The sequence below is a fragment of the Haemorhous mexicanus genome (genome assembly GCF_027477595.1).
Source record: "Haemorhous mexicanus isolate bHaeMex1 chromosome 32 unlocalized genomic scaffold, bHaeMex1.pri SUPER_32_unloc_4, whole genome shotgun sequence".
NCBI lineage: Eukaryota > Metazoa > Chordata > Aves > Passeriformes > Fringillidae > Haemorhous > Haemorhous mexicanus.
The window spans coordinates 54,275-74,319 of NW_026775985.1; the positions used below are offsets into that span (position 1 = coordinate 54,275).

Genomic DNA, 20,045 nt, shown 5'->3' on the forward strand with positions numbered 1-20,045 from the left:
GATTTGGGCTCCTCAAATGGGATTTTGGGTCCCAAGATGGGAATTTTGACTTTTGGGATGGGATTTGGGCTCCTCCAATGGGATTTGGGCTCCTCCAATGGGATTTGGGCTCCTCCAATGGGATTTGGGCTCCTCAATGGGATTTGAGCTCCTCAAATGGGATTTGAGCTCCTCAAATGGGAATTTTGATTCCTGGAATGGGATTTGGGCTCCTCCAATGGGATTTGGGCTCCTCAATGGGATTTGAGCTCCTCAAATACGATTTGGGCTCCTCAAATGGGATTTTGGGCTCCTCAATGGGATTTGAGCTCCTCAAATGGGAATTTTGATTCTTGGAATGGGATTTGGGCTCCTCGAATTCATTTCTGTCCCCCCAAAACTCCCTTTTTCCCCCCGAACCCCCCTCTTTTCCCACCACCACCACCATACCCCCTCCCAAAATCCTTTTCAATCCCCCCTCCCCAGAAAAAGGGCGTGAAGCGGAAAGCCGACACCACCACCCCCACCACCACGGCCATCATCGCCACCAGCGGCGGCGAATCCTCCCCGTCGGCCGCCGACAGCGCCAAAGCCGCCAAGATCCCGGCGCGGCGCGAGAGCGGCCGACCCATCAAACCCCCCAGGAAGGACCTGCCCGACTCCCAGCAGCACCAAACCTCCAAGAAAGGGAAACTTTCCGAGCAGCTGAAATATTGCAACGGCATCCTGAAGGAGCTGCTGTCCAAAAAACACGCCGCCTACGCCTGGCCCTTCTACAAACCCGTCGACGCCTCGGCGTTGGGGCTGCACGATTACCACGAGATCATCAAGCATCCCATGGATCTCAGCACCATCAAGGTGAGCTCCTGGGGCTTCTTGGAGAGGTTATGGGGGAGTTTTTGGGGTTTTTGGGGGAGTTTTTGGCGGTTTTTTGCGGATTTTTTTGAGTTTCGTTAAAAATTGGAGGGTTCAAGAGATGCGGTGACCCTTCCATGACCCCACTGACCCTTCCATGACCCCATTGACCCTTCCATGACCCCACTGACCCTTCCATGACCCCATTGATCCTTCCATGACTCCATTGACCCTTCCATGATCTCCTTGGCCATTCCATGACCATGATGACTCTTCCATGACCCTGTTGACCCTTCCATGACCTCATTGACCTTTCCATGACCCCATTGACCCTTCCATGACCCCATTGACCCTTCTATGACCTCATTGACCATTCCATGACCTCATTGACCATTCCATGACCCCGTTGAATCTTCCATGACCTCATTGACCCTTCCATGACCCCATTGACCCTTCCACATCTCCATCGACTCTTCCATGACCTCATTGACCTTTCCATGACCTCATTGACCCTTCCATGACCTCACTGACCATTCCATGACCTCTTTGACCCTTCCATGACTCCATTGACCCTTCCATGACTCCATTGACCCTTCCACGATCTCCTTGACCATTCCATGACCATGTTGACCCTTCCATGACCCTTCCATGACCCCGTTGACCCTTCCATGACCCTTCCATGACCTCATTGACCTTTCCATGACCCCATTGAACCTTCCACTCCCCTGTTGACCATTCCATGACCCCATTGACCCTTCCACGATCTCCTTGACCATTCCATGACCATGTTGACCCTTCCACTCCCCCGTTGACCCTACCATGACCTCATTGACTCTTTGTTGACCTCATTGACCCTTCCTTGACCCCGTTGACCCTTCCATGACCCCATTGAGCATTCCATTACCTCGTTGACCCTTCCATGACCATTCCATGATCCCGTTGACTCTTCCACGCCCCCATTGACCCTTCCATGATCTCATTGACCCTTCCATGACCCCATTGACCCTTCTATGACCCCACTGACCCTTCCACTCCCCTGTTGACCCTTCCATGACCCCATTGACCCTTCCATGACCCCATTGACCCTTCCATGACCCTTCCATGACCCCATTGACCCTTCCATGACCTCATTGACCCTTCCATGACCCCATTGATCCTTCCATGACCTCATTGACCCTTCCATGACCCCATTGACCCTTCCATGATCTCCTTGGCCATTCCATGACCATGATGACTCTTCCATGACTTCATTGACCATTCCATGACCATGTTGACCATTTCATGACCTCATTGACCCTTCCATGACCTCATTGACCCTTCCATGACCCCGTTGACTCTTCCATGACCCCATTGACCCTTCCATGACCTCATTGACCCTTCCACTCCCCCATTAACCCTTCCATGACCCCACTGACCCTTCCACTCCCCCTTTGACCCTTCCATGACCATCTCATGACCCCATTGGCCCTTCCATGACCATTCCATGACCTCATTGACCCTTCCACTCCCCCGTTAACCCTTCCATGACCCCATTGACCCTTCCATGACCCCATTGACCCTACCATGACCTCATTGACTCTTTGTTGACCTCCTTGACCCTTCCATGACCTCATTGACCCTTCCATGACCCCATTGACCCTTCCACTCCCCCGTTGACCCTTCCATGACCCTTCCACTCCCCCATGACCCTTCCACTCCCCTGTTGACCCTTCCATGACCTCATTGACTCTTTGTTGACCTCATTGACCCTTCCATGACCCTTCCACTCCCCCATTAACCCTTCCATGACCTCATTGACCCTTCCATGATCCTGTTGACCCTTCCACTCCCCCATTGACCCTTCCATGACCCTTCCCCTCCCCCGCTGACCCTTCCATTCCCCCATTAACCCTTCCATGACCCCATTGACCCTTCCATGACCTGTTGTCCCTTCCACTCCCCCGCTGACCCTTCCATGACCCCATTGACTCTTTGTTGACCTCATTGACCCTTCCATGACCCCATTGACCCTTCCATGACCCCATTGACCCTTCCATGACCCCATTGACCCTTCCACTCCCCTGTTGACCCTTCCACTCCCCCACTGACCCTTCCATGACCCTTCCATGACCCCATTGACCCTTCCACTCCCCTGTTGACCCTTCCATGACCCTTCCATGACCTCATTGACCCTTCCATGACCCCACTGACCCTTCCACTCCCCCTTTAACCCTTCCACTCCCCCATTAACCCTTCCATGACCCCATTGACCCTTCCACTCCTCCATTGACCCTTCCACTCCCCCGTTAACCCTTCCATGACCCTGTTGACCCTTCCATGACCCTTCCACTCCCCTGTTGACCCTTCCACTCCCCCATTAACCCTTCCATGACCCCATTGACCCTTCCATGATCCTGTTGACCCTTCTACTCCCCCATTAACCCTTCCATGACCTCATTGACCCTTCCATGACCCCATTGACCCTTCCACTCCCCCGCTGACCCTTCCATGACCCCACTGACCCTTCCATGATCCTGTTGACCCTTCCCCTCCCCCGCTGACCCTTCCCCGCCCCCGCTGACCCTGCGGTGGCCCGTCCCCGCCGCGCGGAGCCCTGGAGGGTCTCCCCGAGCCGCTGTGCCCGCAGCGGAAGATGGAGAACCGCGAGTACCGCGACGCGCAGGAGTTCGCCGCCGACGTGCGGTTGATGTTCTCCAACTGCTACAAGTACAACCCGCCCGACCACGACGTGGTGGCCATGGCCAGGAAGCTCCAGGTGGGGACGGCGCCCGCAAGTCCCCGAAAATGCAAAATTTGGGGGGTTTTGGGGGGAATTTGGGGATTTTTGGGGGGAATTTTGGGGATTTTTGGGGGGAATTTGGGTGAAATTTGGGGGTTTTTGGGTGAAATTTGGGGATTTTTGGGGGGAATTTGGGTGAAATTTGGGGGTTTTTGGGTGAAATTTGGGGATTTTGGGGGGGAATTTTGGGATTTTTGAAGGAAATTTGGGGGTTTTTGGGTGGAATTTTGGGATTTTTGGATGGAATTTGGGGATTTTTGGGGGGAATTTGGGGATTTTGGGGGGGAATTTGGGGAGTTTTGGGTGAAATTTGGGGATTTTTGGGGGGAATTTGGGGATTTTTGGGTGAAATTTGGGGATTTTTTGGGTGAAATTTGGGGGTTTTTCGGGGGAATTTTGGGGATTTCTGGTGGAATTCGGGGATTTTTGGGGGGAATTTGGGGATTTTTGGGGGGAATTTTGGGGATTTTTGGGGGGATTTTGGGTGAAATTTGGGGGTTTTTCAGTGGAATTTGGGGATTTTTGGGTGAATTTGGGGATTTTTGGGTGAAGTTTGGGGGTTTTTGGGTGAAATTTGGGGGTTTTTGGTTAAAATTTGGGATTTTTGGTGGAATTTGGGGATTTTTTGAGGGAATTTTGGGGATTTTTGGGTGAAATTTGGGAATTTTTTGGCGGTAATTTGTGGATTTAGGGTGGAATTTTGGGATTTTTTGGCGGAAATTTGGGGATTTTTGGGTGAAATTTGGGGGGTTTGGGTGAAATTTCGGGATTTTTGGGGTGAAATTTGGGGTTTTTTGGGGGGAATTTTGGGGATTTTTGGGTGAAGTTTGGGGATTTTGGGGGGGAATTTGGGGATTTTTAGATGGAATTTGGGGATTTTTGGGGGGAATTTGGGGATTTTTGGGTGAAATTTGGGGGGTTTGGGTGAAATTTCGGGATTTTTGGGGTGAAATTTGGGGAGTTTTGGGGGGAATTTGGGGGTTTTTGGGTGAAATTTGGGGATTTCTGGGTGAAATTTGGGGATTTTTGGGGGGAATTTTGGGGATTTCTGGTGGAATTTGGGGATTTTTGGGGGGAATTTGGGGATTTTTGGGGGGGATTTTTGGGTGAAATTTGGGGATTTTGGGGGGGAATTTGGGGGTTTTTCAGTGGAATTTGGGGATTTTTGGGGGGAATTTCGGGATTTTTGGGGGAAATTTGGGGATTTTTGGGTGAAATTTGGGGATTTCTGATGGAATTTGAGGATTTTTGAATGAAATTTGGGGGTTTTTGGGTGGAATTTGGGGATTTTTGGGTGAATTTGGGGATTTTTGGGGGGAATTTGGGTGAAATTTGGGGGTTTTTCAGTGGAATTTGGGGATTTTTGGGGGGAATTTGGGGATTTTTAGGGGGAATTTGGGGGTTTTTGGTTAAAATTTGAGATTTTTGGTGGAATTTGGGGATTTCTGGGTGAAATTTGGGGATTTTTGGGGGGAATTTTGGGGATTTCTGGTGGAATTTGGGGATTTTTGGGGGGAATTTGGGGATTTTGGGGGGGGATTTTTGGGTGAAATTTGGGGATTTTGGGGGGGAATTTGGGGGTTTTTCAGTGGAATTTGGGATTTTTGGGGGGAATTTTGGGGATTTTTGGGGGGATTTTGGGTGAAAATTGGGGGTTTTTCAGTGGAATTTGGGGATTTTTGGGGTGAAATTTTGGGGGTTTTTGGGTGAAATTTGGGGAGTTTTGGGTGAAATTTCGGGATTTTTGGGCAGAATTTTGGGGATTATTGGTATTTTTGAGAGTGGGAATATTTAGGATTTTATTCCGGGAATTTTGGGGTTTTTGGGATGGGAATTTGGGATTTCATTCTGGGAATTTCTGGGACTTTTGGGTTGGGAATTTGGGATTTCATTCTGGGAATTTTGGGGACTTTTGGGATGGGAATTTGGGATTTCATCCTGGGAATTTTGGGTAATTTCACTCTGGGAATTTGGGATTTTATTCTGAGAATTTCTTGGACTTTTGGGATGGGAATTTGGAATATCACTCTGGGAATTTCGGGGACTTCTGGGATGGGAATTTGGGATTTTATCCTGGGAATTTCGGGGACTTCTGGGATGGGAATTTGGGATTTTATTCTGGGAATTTTGGGGACTTTTGGGATGGGAATTTGGGATTTTATTCTGAGAATTTCAGGGACTTTTGGGATGGGAATTTGGGATTTCATACTGGGAATCTTGGGATGGGAATTTGGGATTATTCCCAGATTTTATCCCATGAATTTGGGATTTTATCCTGGGAATTTCGGGGACTTTTGGGATGGGAATTTGGGATTTCATTCTGGGAATTTTGGGGATTTTTGGGATGGGAATTTGGGATTATTGTTGGATTTCACTCTGGGAATTTTGGGGACTTTTGGGATGGGAATTTGGGATTATTGTTGGATTTCATTCTGGGAATTTTGAGGAATTTTGGGATGGGAATTTGGGATTTTATCCTGGGAATTTCGGGGACTTTTGGGATGGGAATTTGGGATTTTATCCTGGGAATTTGGGATTTCACTCTGGGAATTTTGGGGACTTTTGGGATGGGAATTTGGGATTTCATTCTGGGAATTTCGGGGACTTCTGGGATGGGAATTTGGGATTTTTCCCGGGAATTCCGAGTCCCAAACCCCCAATTCCCCGACGCCAGGACGTGTTCGAGTTCAGCTACGCCAAGATGCCGGACGAGCCGCAGGAGTCGGGCGCGGCCTCGGCCTCGGCGCCGCTGGCGCTGCCCAAATCCTCGTCCGAGGAATCGTCCAGCGAGGAGGAGGAGGAGGAGGAGGAAGAGGAGGAGGAGGAGGACGAGGAGAGCTCCACGGAAACGTCCTCGGAGAGCGACGAGAGCTCCGACTCCGAGGAGGAGAGGGCCAACAGGCTGGCCGAGCTGCAGGAGCAGGTGGGGGAAATGGGGGAAAATTGGGGGGAAAATGGGGGAAATTGGGGGAAAAAATGGGGGAAAAAATGGGGGAAATGGGGGAAAATTTATGGGGAAAATCAGGGAAAAAATGGGGGAAAAATGGGGGGAAAATGGGGAAAAAATCGGGAAAAATTATGGGGAAATGGGGGAAAAAATGGGGGAAAAATGGGGAAAATCAGGGAAAAAATGGGGGGAATTTGGGGAAAAACTGGGGAAAAAATGGGGAAAATTATGGGGAAAAATGGGGAAAAATGATGGGGAAAAATGGGGAAAATCAGGGAAAAATGGGGGAATTTCGGGGAAAAATGGGGGAAAAAATAGGGGGAAAAATGGGGGAAAATTATGGGGAAAAATGGGGAAATGGGGGGAAATTGGGGGAAAAAAGGGAAAAAATTGGGGGAAAATTATGGGGAAAAAATGGGGAAAATCAGGGAAAAATGGGGGGGAATTTGGGGGAAGATGGGGAAAATCAGGGAAAAAATGGGGGAAAAATGGGGAAAAATTATGGGGAAATGGGGGAAATCAGGGAAAAAATGGGGGAAAATCAAGGAAAAAATGGGGGGAATTTGGGGGAAAAATGGCGAAAAATTATGGGGAAATTGGGGAAAAAATGGGGGGAATTTGGGGAAAAATGGGGAAAAATGGGGGAAAAAGGGAAAAAAGGGGGGGAAAATGGGGAAAATCAGGGAAAAATGGGGAAGAAAAGGGAAAAAATCAGGGAAAAATTATGGGGAAATGGGGGAAAAAATGGGGGAAAAAAGGGAAAAAATGGGGGGAAAATGGGGAAAAAATCGGGAAAAACTATGGGGAAATGGGGGAAAAAATGGGGGAAAAATGGGGAAAATCAGGGAAAAAATGGGGGGAATTTGGGGAAAAAATGGGGGGGAATTTCGGGGAAAAAATGGGGGGGAAAATGGGGAAAAAATGGGGGGAAAATGGGGAAAATCAAGGAAAAAATGGTGGGAATTTGGGGGAAAAAATGGGGGAAAAATGGGGAAAAATTATGGGGAAAAATGGGGGAAAAAAGGGAAAAAATGGGGGAAAGAATGGGGAAAATCAGGGAAAAAATGGGGAAATTTTATGGGGAAAAATCAGGGAAAAAATGGGGGAAAATTATGGGGAAATGGGGGAAAATTTATGGGGAAAATCAGGGAAAAAATTGGGGGGGATTTGGGGGAAAAAATGGGGGAAATGGGGGAAAATTTATGGGGAAAATCAGGGAAAAAATGGGGGGGATTTGGGGGAAAAAATGGGGGGAAAATGGGGAAAAATTATGGGGAAAAATGGGGGGGAAAAGGGAAAAAATGGGGGAACGAATGGGGAAAATCAGGGAAAAAATGGGGAAAATTTATGGGGAAAAATCAGGGAAAAAATGGGGAAAAATTATGGGGAAATGGGGGAAAATTTATGGGGAAAATCAGGGAAAAAATGGGGGGGATTTGGGGGAAAAAATGGGGGGAAAATGGGGAAAAATTATGGGGAAAAATGGGGGGAAAAAGGGAAAAAATGGGGGAACGAATGGGGAAAATCAGGGAAAAAATGGGAATTTGGGGGGAAAATGGGGAAAATCAGGGAAAAAATGGGGGGAAATTGGGGGAAAAAATGGGGGGAAATTATGGGGAAATGGGAGAAATCAGGGAAAAAATGGGAATTTGGGGGAAAAATGGGGAAAATCAGGGAAAAAATGGGGGGAAATTGGGGGAAAAAGGGGGGAAAATTATGGGGAAATGGGGGAAATCAGGGAAAAAATGGGGGGAATTTGGGGGAAAAATGGGGAAAATCAGGGAAAAAATGGGGGGAAATTGGGGGAAAAATGGGGGAAAATTATGGGGAAATGGGGGAAATCAGGGAAAAAATGGGGGGAATTTGGGGAAAAAATGGGGGAAAATGGGGAAAATCAGGGAAAAAATGGGGAAGAAAAGGGAAAAAATCAGGGAAAAATTATGGGGAAATGGGGGAAATTTGGCGAAAAAATGGGGGAAAAATGGGAAAAAATCTGGAAAGAATGGGAAAAACATGGGAAAAAAATTGGAAAAAATGGGAAAAAATCTGAAAAAGGGAAAAATTAGGAAAAATGGGAAAAAATTAGGAAAAAATGGAGAAAAATGAGGGGGAAAATGGGAAAAAATTGGGAAAAACTGGGGAAGAGCTGGGGGAAATGGGGCTAAAGTGGGCCTGTTGTGCTCCTGGCGCAGCTGCGGGCGGTGCACGAGCAGCTGGCGGCGCTGTCGCAGGGCCCCGTGGCCAAGCCCAAGAGGAAGAGGGAGAAGAGGAAGAAGAAGAAGTCGGAGAAGCACAAAGGGAGAGCGGGGGGCCCGACGAGGAGTCCCGGGCACGGCAGGCTCAGCTCAGGAGGGCTCGGAAAAACGGGGCTGGAACCGGGTCCAGGTGCGCAACAAAATGTTTGGGGATTTTTTGGGGATTTTTTGGGGATTTTTTGGGAATTTTTTGGGATTTTTTCGGGGATTTTTTGGCTTTTTTTGGGATTTTTTTAGGATTTTTCAGGGATTTTTTGCGGATTTTTTGTGATTTTTTGTGATTTTTTTAGGATTTTTCAGGGTTTTTTTGGGTTTTTTTCTTGTCTTTTTTTAAAATTTTTTGGAGTATTTTTTGGGATTTATTTGGGAATTTTTGGGGAATTTTTGCAAATTTTTGGGGATTTTTCAGGGATTTTTTGGGGATTTTTGTGATTTTTTTCGGATTTTTCAGGGATTTTTTTGGTTTTTTTCTTGTAGTGTTTTAAGATTTTTTGGAGTATTTTTGGGGATTTATTTGGGGATTTTTGGGGGATTTTTTGCAATTTTTTCGGGGATTTTTTTGCAATTTTTTTGGGGATTTTTTGTGATTTATTTTTAGGATTTTTCAGGGATTTTTGGTTTTTTTCTTGTAGTTTTTTTGAGATTTTTTGGGATTTATTTGGTAATTTTGGGGGATTTTTTGCAATTTTTGGGGGGATTTTTTGTGATTTTTTCAGGATTTTTTGTGATTTTTTTAGGATTTTTTCAGGGATTTTTTGGGTTTTTTTCTTGTAGTTTTTTGAGATTTTTTGGTATTTATTTGGGAATTTTTGGGGAATTTTTGCAATTTTTTTCAGGGATTTTTGCAAATTTTTTTGGGATTTTTTGTGATTTTTTCAGGATTTTTCAGGGATTTTTTGGGTTTTTTTTCTTGTAGTTTTTTTGAGATATTTGGGATTTATTTGGGAATTTTTGGGGAATTTTTGCAAGTTTTTCGGGGATTTTTTGGGGATTTTTTATGATTTTTTAGGATTTTTCAGGGATTTTTTTGGTTTTTTTCTTGTAGTGTTTTAAGATTTTTTGGAGTATTTTGGGGGATTTATTTGGGAATTTTGGGGGAATTTTTGCAAATTTTTGGGGGATTTTTTTGGCATTTTTGGGGATTTTTTGTGATTTTTTTAGGATTTTTTAGGATTTTTCAGGGTTTTTTTCTTGTAGTTTTTGAGATTTTTGGGGGGAATTTTTTGGGATTTATTTGGAAATTTTCAGGGATTTTTTTGCAATGTTTTTGGGGATTTTTCTGCAATTTTTCTAAGGTTTTTCAGGGATTTTTTGGTAATTCTTTTTTTTTTTTTAGGATTTTTTGGGGGAATTTTCTTGTATTTTTTAGGGATTTTTAGGGATTCTTTGGTAATTCTGGGGGGATTTTTTGGGGATTTTTTAGGATTTATATCTCAAAAAAATAAGGAAAAAACCCCCAAAAATAAGGAAAAATACCTTAAAAAATAGGGGAAAAAAATCAGGAAAAAAATCACCAAGAAATAGGGAAAAATCATGAAAAGTTGGGAAAAAAATCCCCAAAAAATCAGGAAAATACTGCTGAAAATAGGGAAAAAAATCGCCAAAAAATCGGGGGAAAACCCTCAAAAAATCAGGAAAATGTCGCTAAAAATCAGGAAAAAATTGCCAAAAAATTGGAAAAAACCCCAGAAAAATACCTCAAAAAATCAGAAAAAAAATCACCAAAAAATGAGGAAAAACCCCCCCAAAAAATGAGGAAAAAATCTCCAAAAATCAGGAAAAAATTGCCAAAAAATAAGGGAAAAAATCTGAAAAATACCTTAAAAAATAAGAAAAAAATCGCCAAAAAATGAGGAAAAAATCTCCAAAAATCAGGAAAAAATTGTCAAAAAACTAGGGAAAAAATCTGAAAAATACCTCAAAAAATTAGGAAAAAAAATCTGAAAAATACCTCAAAAAATCAGGGAAAAATCACGAAAAAATGAGGAAAAAATCTCCAAAAATGAGGGAAAAATTGCCAAAAAATTAGGAAAAAAATCTGAAAAATACCTCAAAAAATCAGGGAAAAATCACCAAAAAAATGAGGAAAAAACCCCAAAAATCAGGAAAAAAATCGCCAAAAATCAGGAAAAAATTGTCAAAAAATTAGGAAAAAAATCTGAAACATACTCCAAAAAATCAGAAAAAAATCGCCAAAAAATGAGGAAAAAACCCCTGAAAATGAGGAAAAAATATCCAAAAATCAGGAAAAAATTGCCAAAAAATGAGGAAAAAAATCTGAAAAATACCTCAAAAAATCAGAAAAAAAAAATCAGAAAAAAATCGTCAAAAATGAGGGAAAAAATCTCCAAAAATCAGGAAAAAATTGCCAAAAATCAGGAAAAAATTGTCAAAAAATTAGGAAAAAAATCTGAAACATACTCCAAAAAATCAGAAAAAAATCGCCAAAAAATGAGGAAAAATCCCCTGAAAATGAGGAAAAAATCTCCAAAAATCAGGAAAAAATTGCCAAAAAATGAGGAAAAAAATCTGAAAAATACCTCAAAAAATCAGAAAATAATCACCAAAAAATGAGGAAAAAATCCCCAAAAAAATGGGGAAAAAATCTCCAAAAATCAGGAAAAAATTACCAAAAAATTAGGGAAAAAATCTGAAAAATACCTCAAAAAATCAGAAAAAAATCACCAAAAAATAGGGAAAAAAATCAGGAAAAATCCCCAAAAATCAGGGAAAAAGTGGGATTTTTTGGTGGTTTTCAGGCCTTCCAAGAAGAGCTCGAAGCCGGCCCTCCCCCTGGCGCCTTCCTCGCTGGTGGACTCGGAGGAAGAGGAGGAGTCGAAGCCCATGAGCTACGATGAGAAGAGGCAGCTGAGCCTGGACATCAACAAACTGCCCGGGGAGAAGCTGGGCAGGGTGGTTCACATCATCCAGTCCCGCGAGCCCTCGCTCAGGGACTCCAACCCCGAGGAGATCGAGATCGACTTCGAGACCCTCAAAGCCTCCACGCTCAGGGAGCTCGAGAGATACGTGCTCTCCTGCCTGAGGAAGAAACCCAGGAAGCCCTACAGTGAAAGTAAGAGAAATTTCAATTTTGGGGAATTTTTTGGGATTTTTTGGGGAATTTTTGGGGATTTTTTGGGGGTTTTTTGGGGATTTATGGGGATTTTTTGGGGATTTTTTGAGGATTTTTTGAGGATTTTTTGGGGATTTTTTAGGGATTTTTGGAGGATTTTTTGGGGGATTTTTGGTGATTTTTTGAGGATTTTTTAGGGATTTTTCAGGGATTTTTTTGTGATTTTTTGGGGATTTTTTGAGGATTTTTTGTGATTTTTTGAGGATTTTTTGTGATTTTTTGAGGATTTTTGCAGGATTTTTTGGGGGATTTTTCGAGGATTTTTTTGGGATTTTTTGGGGATTTTTTTGAGGATTTTTCAGGGATTTTTGGGGATTTTTTGGGGATTTTTTGGGGATTTTTTGTGATTTTTTGAGGATTTTTTGTGATTTTTTTGAGGATTTTTTGAGGATTTTTTGGCAATTTTTTTGAGGATATTTTGGGGATTTTTGAGGAATTTTTGGGGATTTTTTCAGATTTTTTGGATGATTTTTTGGGATTTTTTTGGGGATTTTTTTTGGGGATTTTCCTGTGGTTCTGTGGAATTTGGGATGTCAGGCTCAGGGAGCTCGAGAGATACGTGCTCTCCTGCCTGAGGAAGAAACCCAGGAAGCCCTACAGCGAAAGTAAGGGAAATTTCAATTTTTTTCTGATTTTTAGGGATTTTTTGTGATTTTTTTAGGATTTTTTGGGGATTTTTTAGGGATTTTTTGAGGATTTTTTTGAGGATTTTTGGTGATTTTTTGAGGATTTTTTAGGGATTTTTCAGGGATTTTTTTGTGATTTTTTTGGGATTTTTTGATGATTTTTTGTGATTTTTCAGGGATTTTTTTGGGATATTTTGAGGATTTTTTAGGGATTTTTCGGGGATTTATTTGTGATTTTTTAGGAGTTTTTTGAGGATTTTTTCGGTATTTTGGGGATTTTTTGTGATTTTTTGAGGATTTTTGGGGGATTTTTTGATGTTTTTCTGTGATTTTTGGGGGATTTTTTTGAGGATTTTTTAGGGATTTTTCAGGGATTTATTTGTGATTTTTTGGGAATTTTTTGTGATTTTTTTAGGCATTTTTCGGGGATTTTTTGAGGATTTTTTGGGGATTTTTTGATGATTTTTTGTGATTTTTCAGGGATTTTTTGAGGATTTTTTAGGGATATTTTGGGGGATTTTTTTCAGATTTTTTGGTGGTTTTTTGGGGGTTTTTTGGGATGATTTTTGGGGATTTTTCTGGGGTTCTGTGGGTTTTGGGATGTCAGGGTCAGGGAGCTCGAGAGTTCCGGGCTCTCCTGCCTGAGGAACAAACCCAGGAAGCCCTACAGCGAAAGTAAGGAAAATTTCAGTTTGGGGGAATTTATGGGGAATTTTTTCTGATTTTTTGGGGATTTTTTGAGGATTTTTCAGGGATTTATTTGTGATTTTTTGGGGATTTTTTAAGGATTTATTTGTGATTTTTTGGGGATTTTTTTTGTGATTTTTTGAGGATTTTTTAGGGATTTTTTTTGTGATTTTTTGAGGATTTTTTAGGGATTTATTTGTGATTTTTTGGGGATTTTTTGGGGATTTTTTGATGATTTTTGAGGGATGTATTTGTGATTTTTTGAGGATTTTTAAGGATTTATTTGTGATTTTTTGGGGATTTTTTGTGATTTTTTGGGGATTTTTGATGATTTTTTGAGGATTTTTTAGGGATTTATTTGTGATTTTTTGGGTATTTTTTTCTGATTTTTTCAGGGATTTTTGGGGATTTTTTGTGATTTTTTGTGATTTTTTTTGAGGATTTTTTGGGGATTTTCTGATGATTTTTTGTGATTTTTCGGGGATTTTTTGGGGATTTTTTGAGGATTTTTCAGGGATTTATTTGTGATTTTTTTGGGGATTTTTTGTGATTTTTTGGGGATTTTTCGGGGATTTTTTGTGATTTTTTGAGGATTTTTTGGGGATTTTTTGATGATTTTTTGTGATTTTTCAGGGATTTTTTTGGGATTTATTTGTGATTTTTGGGGATTTTTTGTGATTTTTTTGGGATTTTTCGGGGATTTTTTGATGATTTTTTGAGGATTTTGGGGGGATTTTTTAGGGATTTTTTGAGGATTTTTTCGGGATTTTTTCGAGGATTTTTCGGGGATTTTTGGGGATTTTTCGGGGATTTTTTGTGATTTTTTGTGATTTTTGAGGATTTTTCAGGGATTTATTTGTGATTTTTTGGGGATTTTTTTGTGATTTTTTGAGGATTTTTCAGGGATTTATTTGGAATTTTTGGGGGATTTTTTGTGATTTTTCAGGGATTTTTTGGCATTTTTTTGAGGATTTTTCTCTGAATTATTTCTGATTTTTTGAGGATTTTTTTAGGGATTTTTTGCAATTTTTTCAGGATTTTTTTAGGGATTTTTCCTGCTTGTTTTCAAAAAACTTGAGGGATTTTTTGGTAAACTTTTAGGGGATTTTTGATGATTTTTTGGGATTTTTTTGCAATTTTTCAAGGATTTTGTGGAGGTTTTTTAGGGATTTTTAAATGGTTTTTTAGGATTTTTAAAATGATTTTTCAATGGGTTTTTTTTAAGGATTCCTTAATGGTTTTTCAGGAATTTTTTTCTGATTTTTTAGAATTTTTCGATGATTTTTTCAAGGATTTTTGGGGAATTTTTCGGAGATTTTTTGGGGATATTTTTTTTTTTTTTTGATTTTCTGGGGGATTTTTTTTGGGAATTTGGGGGATTTTTTTTAGTAATTTTTCTGCCATCTTTTCTGGATTTTTCTGGGATTTTTCAGGGATTTTCCTCGTATTTTTTTTTATGATTTTTCTGCCATTTTCCCCCAATTTTATTGTGATTTTTCTCACATTTTTGGGGATTTTTCAGGGATTTTTTTAGTGATTTTTCTGCCATTTTTCCTCAATTTTATTCCGATTTTTCTTGAATTTTTAGGGAACTTTCTCCCATTTTTTCAGGGATTTTTCTGCCATTTTTCCTGGATTTTTGGGGATTTTTTCAGTGATTTTTCTCCCATTTCTCCCCAATTTTATTCCGATTTTTCTGTAATTTTTGGGGGATTTTTGGGGGTTTTTTTCAGTGATTTTTCTCCCATTTCCCCCCAATTTTATTCCAATTTTTCTGGGATTTTTTGGGGGTTTTTTTCAGTGATTTTTCTCCCATTTTCCCCCAATTTTATTCTGATTTTTCTGGGATTTTGGGGATTTTTTTCAGTGATTTTTCTCCCATTTCCCCCCAATTTTATTCCGATTTTTCTGTGATTTTTGGGGGTTTTTTTCAGTGATTTTTCTCCATTTCCCCCCAATTTTATTCTGATTTTTTTGAGTTTTTTTCGGGATTTTTTCAGTGTTTTTTCTCCTGTTTCTCCCCAATTTTATTCCCATTTTTCAGGGATTTTTCTCTGATTTTTTCAGTGATTTTTCTCCCATTTCCCCCCAATTTTATTCCAATTTTTCTCTGATTTTTTAGTGATTTTTCTGTGATTTTTTCAGTGATTTTTCTCCCATTTCTCCCTGATGTTATTCTGATTTTTCTGGGATTTTTCAGTGATTTTCCTCTGATTTTTTAGTAATTTTTCTCCCATTTTTCCCCAGTTTTATTCCAATTTTTCAGGGATTTTTCAGGGATTTTTCTCTGATTTTTTCAGTGATTTTTCTCCCATTTCTCCCTGATGTTATTCTGATTTTTCTGGGATTTTTCAGTGATTTTCCTCTGATTTTTTAGTAATTTTTCTCCCATTTTTCCCCAGTTTTATTCCAATTTTTCAGGGATTTTTCAGGGATTTTTCTCTGATTTTTTCAGTGATTTTTCTCCCATTTCTCCCCAATTTTATTCCGATTTTTCTCTGATTTTTTAGTGATTTTTTTCTGATTTTTTCAGTGATTTTTCTCCCATTTCTCCCCAATTTTATTCCAATTTTTCAGGGATTTTTCAGGGATTTTCCTCTGATTTTTCAGTGATTTTTTCTCCCATTTCCCCCCAATTTTATTCCGATTTTTCTGTGATTTTTTAGTGATTTTTCTCTGATTTTTTCAGTGATTTTTCTCCCATTTCCCCCCAATTTTATTCCGATTTTTCTCTGATTTTAGTGATTTTTCTCTGATTTTTTCAGTGATTTTTCTCCCATTTCCCCCCAATTTTATTCCGATTTTTGGGGATTTTTTCAGTGATTTTTCTCCCATTTCCCCTCAATTTTATTCCGATTTTTCTGTGATTTTTTAGTGATTTTTCTCTGATTTTTTCAGTGATTTTTCTCCCATTTCCCCCCAATTTTATTCCGATTTTTCTGTGATTTTTTAGTGATTTTCTCTGATTTTTTCAGTGATTTTTCTCCCATTTCCCCCCAATTTTATTCCAATTTTTCTCTGATTTTTAGTGATTTTTCTCTGATTTTTTCCGTGATTTTTCTCCCATTTCTCCCCAATTTTATTCCGATTTTTCTCCCAATTTCGGGGATTTTTCCCTCATTTTTTGGGCGATTTTCCCCAAATTTTTTTTGCCATTTCCCCCCATTTTTTCCCCATTTTTTCCCCATTTTTCCTGACGTTTCTGGAACTTTCCAGCCCTGAAGAAGCCGGTGGGGAAGACGAAAGAGGAGCTGGCCCTGGAGAAGAAACGGGAGCTGGAGAAGCGGCTGCAGGACGTCAGCGGGCAGCTCAACTCGGCCAAAAAACCCCCAAAAAAGGGTTGGAAAAACGGGAATTTTGGGAAATTTGGGAATTTTGGGAATTTGGGGAATTTTGGGGAATTTTTGGGGAATTTTGGGTGGGGTGGGATACGGAAATTTGGGAAAAAAAACCAAAAAAAGTCAAAAAATTGGAATTTTTGGGGATAATTTCATTCAAAAACTCCCAAAAAAGGGTTGGAAAAATGGGAAATTTGGGAATTTTGGGAATTTGGGGAATTTTGGGAATTTTGGGGAATTTTGGGTGGGGTGGGATACGGAAATTTAGGGAAAAAAAAACCCCAAAAAAGTCAAAAAATTGGAATTTTTGGGAATAATTTCATCCAAAAACTCCCAAAAAAGGGTTGGAAAAATGGGAATTTGGGGAAATTTGGGAATTTTGGGGAATTTGGGGAATTTTGGGGAATTTTGGGTGGGGTGGGATATGGAAATTTGGGAAAAAACCCCAAAAAAAGTCAAAAAAATCGGAATTTTTGGGGATAATTTCATCCAAAAAACACCAAAAAAGGGTTGGAAAAACGGGAATTTGGGGGAATTTGGGGATTTTGGGGAATTTTTGGAATTTTTGGGAATTTTGGGTGGGGTGGGATACGGAAATTTGGGAAAAAAACCCAAAAAAAAGTCAAAAAATTGGAATTTTTGGGGATAATTTCATCCAAAAACTCCCAAAAAAGGGTTGGAAAAATGGGAATTTGGGGAAATTTGGGAATTTGGGGGAATTTTAGGGAATTTTGGGGAATTTTGGGTGGGGTGGGATACGGAAATTTGGGAAAAAACCCCAAAAAAAAGTCAAAAAAATTGGAATTTTTGGGGATAATTTCATCCAGAAAACACCAAAAAAGGGTTGGAAAAACGGGAATTTGGGGAAATTTGGGAATTTGGGGAATTTGGGGAATTTTGGGAATTTTGGGGTGGGGTGGGATATGGAAATTTGGGAAAAAAACCCAAAAAAAAGTCAAAAAATTGGAATTTTTGGGGATAATTTCATCCAAAAACTCCCAAAAAAGGGTTGGAAAAACGGGAAATTTGGGAATTTTGGGGATTTTGATAATTTTGGGAATTTTGGGGAATTTTGGGTGGGGTGGGATACGGAAATTTGGGAAAAAACCCCAAAAAAAAGTCAAAAAATTGGAATTTTTGGGGATAATTTCATCCAGAAAAGCCCCAAAAAAGGGTTGGAAAAACGGGAATTTGGGGAAATTTGGGAATTCTGAGAATTTTAGGGAATTTTGGGGAATTTTGGGTGGGGTGGGATATGGAAATTTGGGAAAAAAAACAAAAAAAAGTCAAAAAATTGGAATTTTTGGGGATAATTTCATCCAGAAAAGCCAAAAAAAGGGTTGGAAATGGGTAATTTTGGGAAATTTGGGAATTTTGGGAAATTGGGGAATTTTGGGGAATTTTGGGTGGGGTGGGATACGGAAATTTGGGAAAAAACCCCAAAAAAAGTCAAAAAATTCGGAATTTTTGGGGATAATTTCATCCAAAAAACAGCAAAAAAGGGTTGGAAAAACGGGAATTTGGGAAAATTTGGGAATTTGGGGAATTCAGGATTTTGGAATTGGGAATTTTGGGGAATTTTTTGGGAATTTTGGGTGGGGTGGGATGTGGAAATTTGGGAAAAAAAACCAAAAAAAAGTCCAAAAATTGGAATTTTTGGGGACAATTTCATCCAAAAACTCCCAAAAAAGGGTTGGAAAAACGGGAATTTGGGGAAATTTGGGAATTTTGGGGAATTTGGGGGAATTTTGGGAATTTTGGGTGGGGTGGGATGTGGAAATTTGGGAAAAAAACCAAAAAAAGGGCAAAAAATTGGAATTTTTGGGGATAATTTCATCAAAAAACTCCCAAAAAAGGGTTGGAAAAACGGGAATTTGGGGAAATTTGGGAATTTTGGGAATTGAGAATTTTGGGATTGGGAATTTTGGGAATTTTGGGGAATTTTGGGAATTTTGGGTGGGGTGGGATGTGGAAATTTGGGAAAAAAACCCAAAAAAAAGTCAAAAATTGGAATTTTGGGGAATAATTTGACCGAAAAATCCCAAAAAATGGGTGGGAAAATGGGAATTTTGGGGGAATTTTTGGGATTGGGAATTTTGGGAATTTTGGGAGGGGTAAAATATGGAATTTTGGGGGAAAAAAGCCAAAAAAATGCTCCAAAAATTGGAATTTTTGGGAATAATTCGACCGAAAAATCCCCTGAAAAATGGGTGGAAAAATGGGAATTTTGGGGAATTTTGGAAGGGGCAAAATACGGAATTTTGGGGGAAAAAAAGCCAAAAAAATGCTGCAAAAATTTGGAATCTTTGGGAATAATTCGACTGAAAAATCCCCAAAAATGGGTGGAAAAATGGGAATTTTGGGGAATTTTGGGTTGGGAATTTTGGGAATTGTGGGAGGGATAAAATATGGAATTTTGGGGAAAAAACCCAGAAAAATGCTGCAAAAATTGGAATTTATGGGAATAGTTTGACCGAAAAATCCCAGAAAATGGGTGGAAAAATGGGAATTTTGGGGAATTTTGGGATTGGGAATTTTGGGAATTTTGGGGAGGTTAAAATATATAATTTTGGGGAAAAAAGCCCAAAAAATGCTGCGAAAATTGGAATTTTTGGCAATAAATCCACCAAAAAAACCCCAGAAATTTGGGAATTGTGGGGGATTTTGGGTTGGGGATTTGAGGTGGGATTTTTGGTGACTTTTTCCGGGCTTTTCCCCCAATGTTTTTCCGGAACTTTCCGCCTTGCAGCCAACGAGAAGGCGGAGGCGGCGGCGGGAATGTTGGGATTGGGAATTCTGGGATTGTTGGGAATTTTGGGTGGGGTCGGACACGAAATTCTGGGAACACAAATCCCCAAAAAAAGATCAAAATTTGGAATTTTTGGGAATAATTTGACTGAAAAAATCCCCGGAAAATGGGTGGAAAAATGGGGAAAGTTTGGGAATTTTGGGGAATTTTGGGATTGGGAATTTTTGGATGAAAGCCCCAAAAATGGTTCAAAATTTGGAATTTTTGGGAATTATTTGACCCAAAAAATCCCCAAAAAATGGGTGGAAAAATGGGAATTTTGGGGAATTTTGGGGTTGGGAATTTTAGGAATTTGGAGAGGTTAAAATATATAATTTTGGGAAAAAAACCCAGAAAAATGCTGCAAAAATTGGAATTTTTGGGAATAATTTGACCAAAAAAAACCGAAAAATAGGTGGAAAAATGGGAATTTTGGGGAATTTTTGGGTTGGGAATTCTGGGAATTTGGGGGGGGTAAAATATGGAATTTTTGGAAAAAAGCCAGAAAAATGCTGCAAAAATTGGAATTTTTGGGAATAATTCGACCGAAAAATCCCCAAAAATGTTTGGAAAAATGGGAATTTTGGGGAATTTTGGTTTGGGGATTTTGGGAATTTTGGGAGGGGTAAAATATGGAATTTTGGGGGAAAAAAAGCCC

The 20,045-nt window shown here is 40.3% G+C and overlaps 1 protein-coding gene across 1 annotated transcript in view; it reads left to right on the forward strand.

The window, feature by feature from the left end:
• Nucleotides 1-19,728, forward strand: part of BRD2 (bromodomain containing 2) — a 42,267-nt gene extending 22,539 nt beyond the window's left edge. Inside the window, 8 exon segments of the mRNA XM_059837382.1 lie at nt 466-837; nt 3,461-3,589; nt 6,288-6,536; nt 8,753-8,869; nt 8,872-8,945; nt 11,575-11,888; nt 16,478-16,600; nt 19,349-19,728. Of these exon segments, the coding sequence (XP_059693365.1) occupies nt 466-837; nt 3,461-3,589; nt 6,288-6,536; nt 8,753-8,869; nt 8,872-8,945; nt 11,575-11,888; nt 16,478-16,600; nt 19,349-19,713 (1,743 nt within the window). The 3' untranslated portion in view covers nt 19,714-19,728.
• The last annotated feature ends 317 nt before the right edge of the window (nt 19,729-20,045 follow it).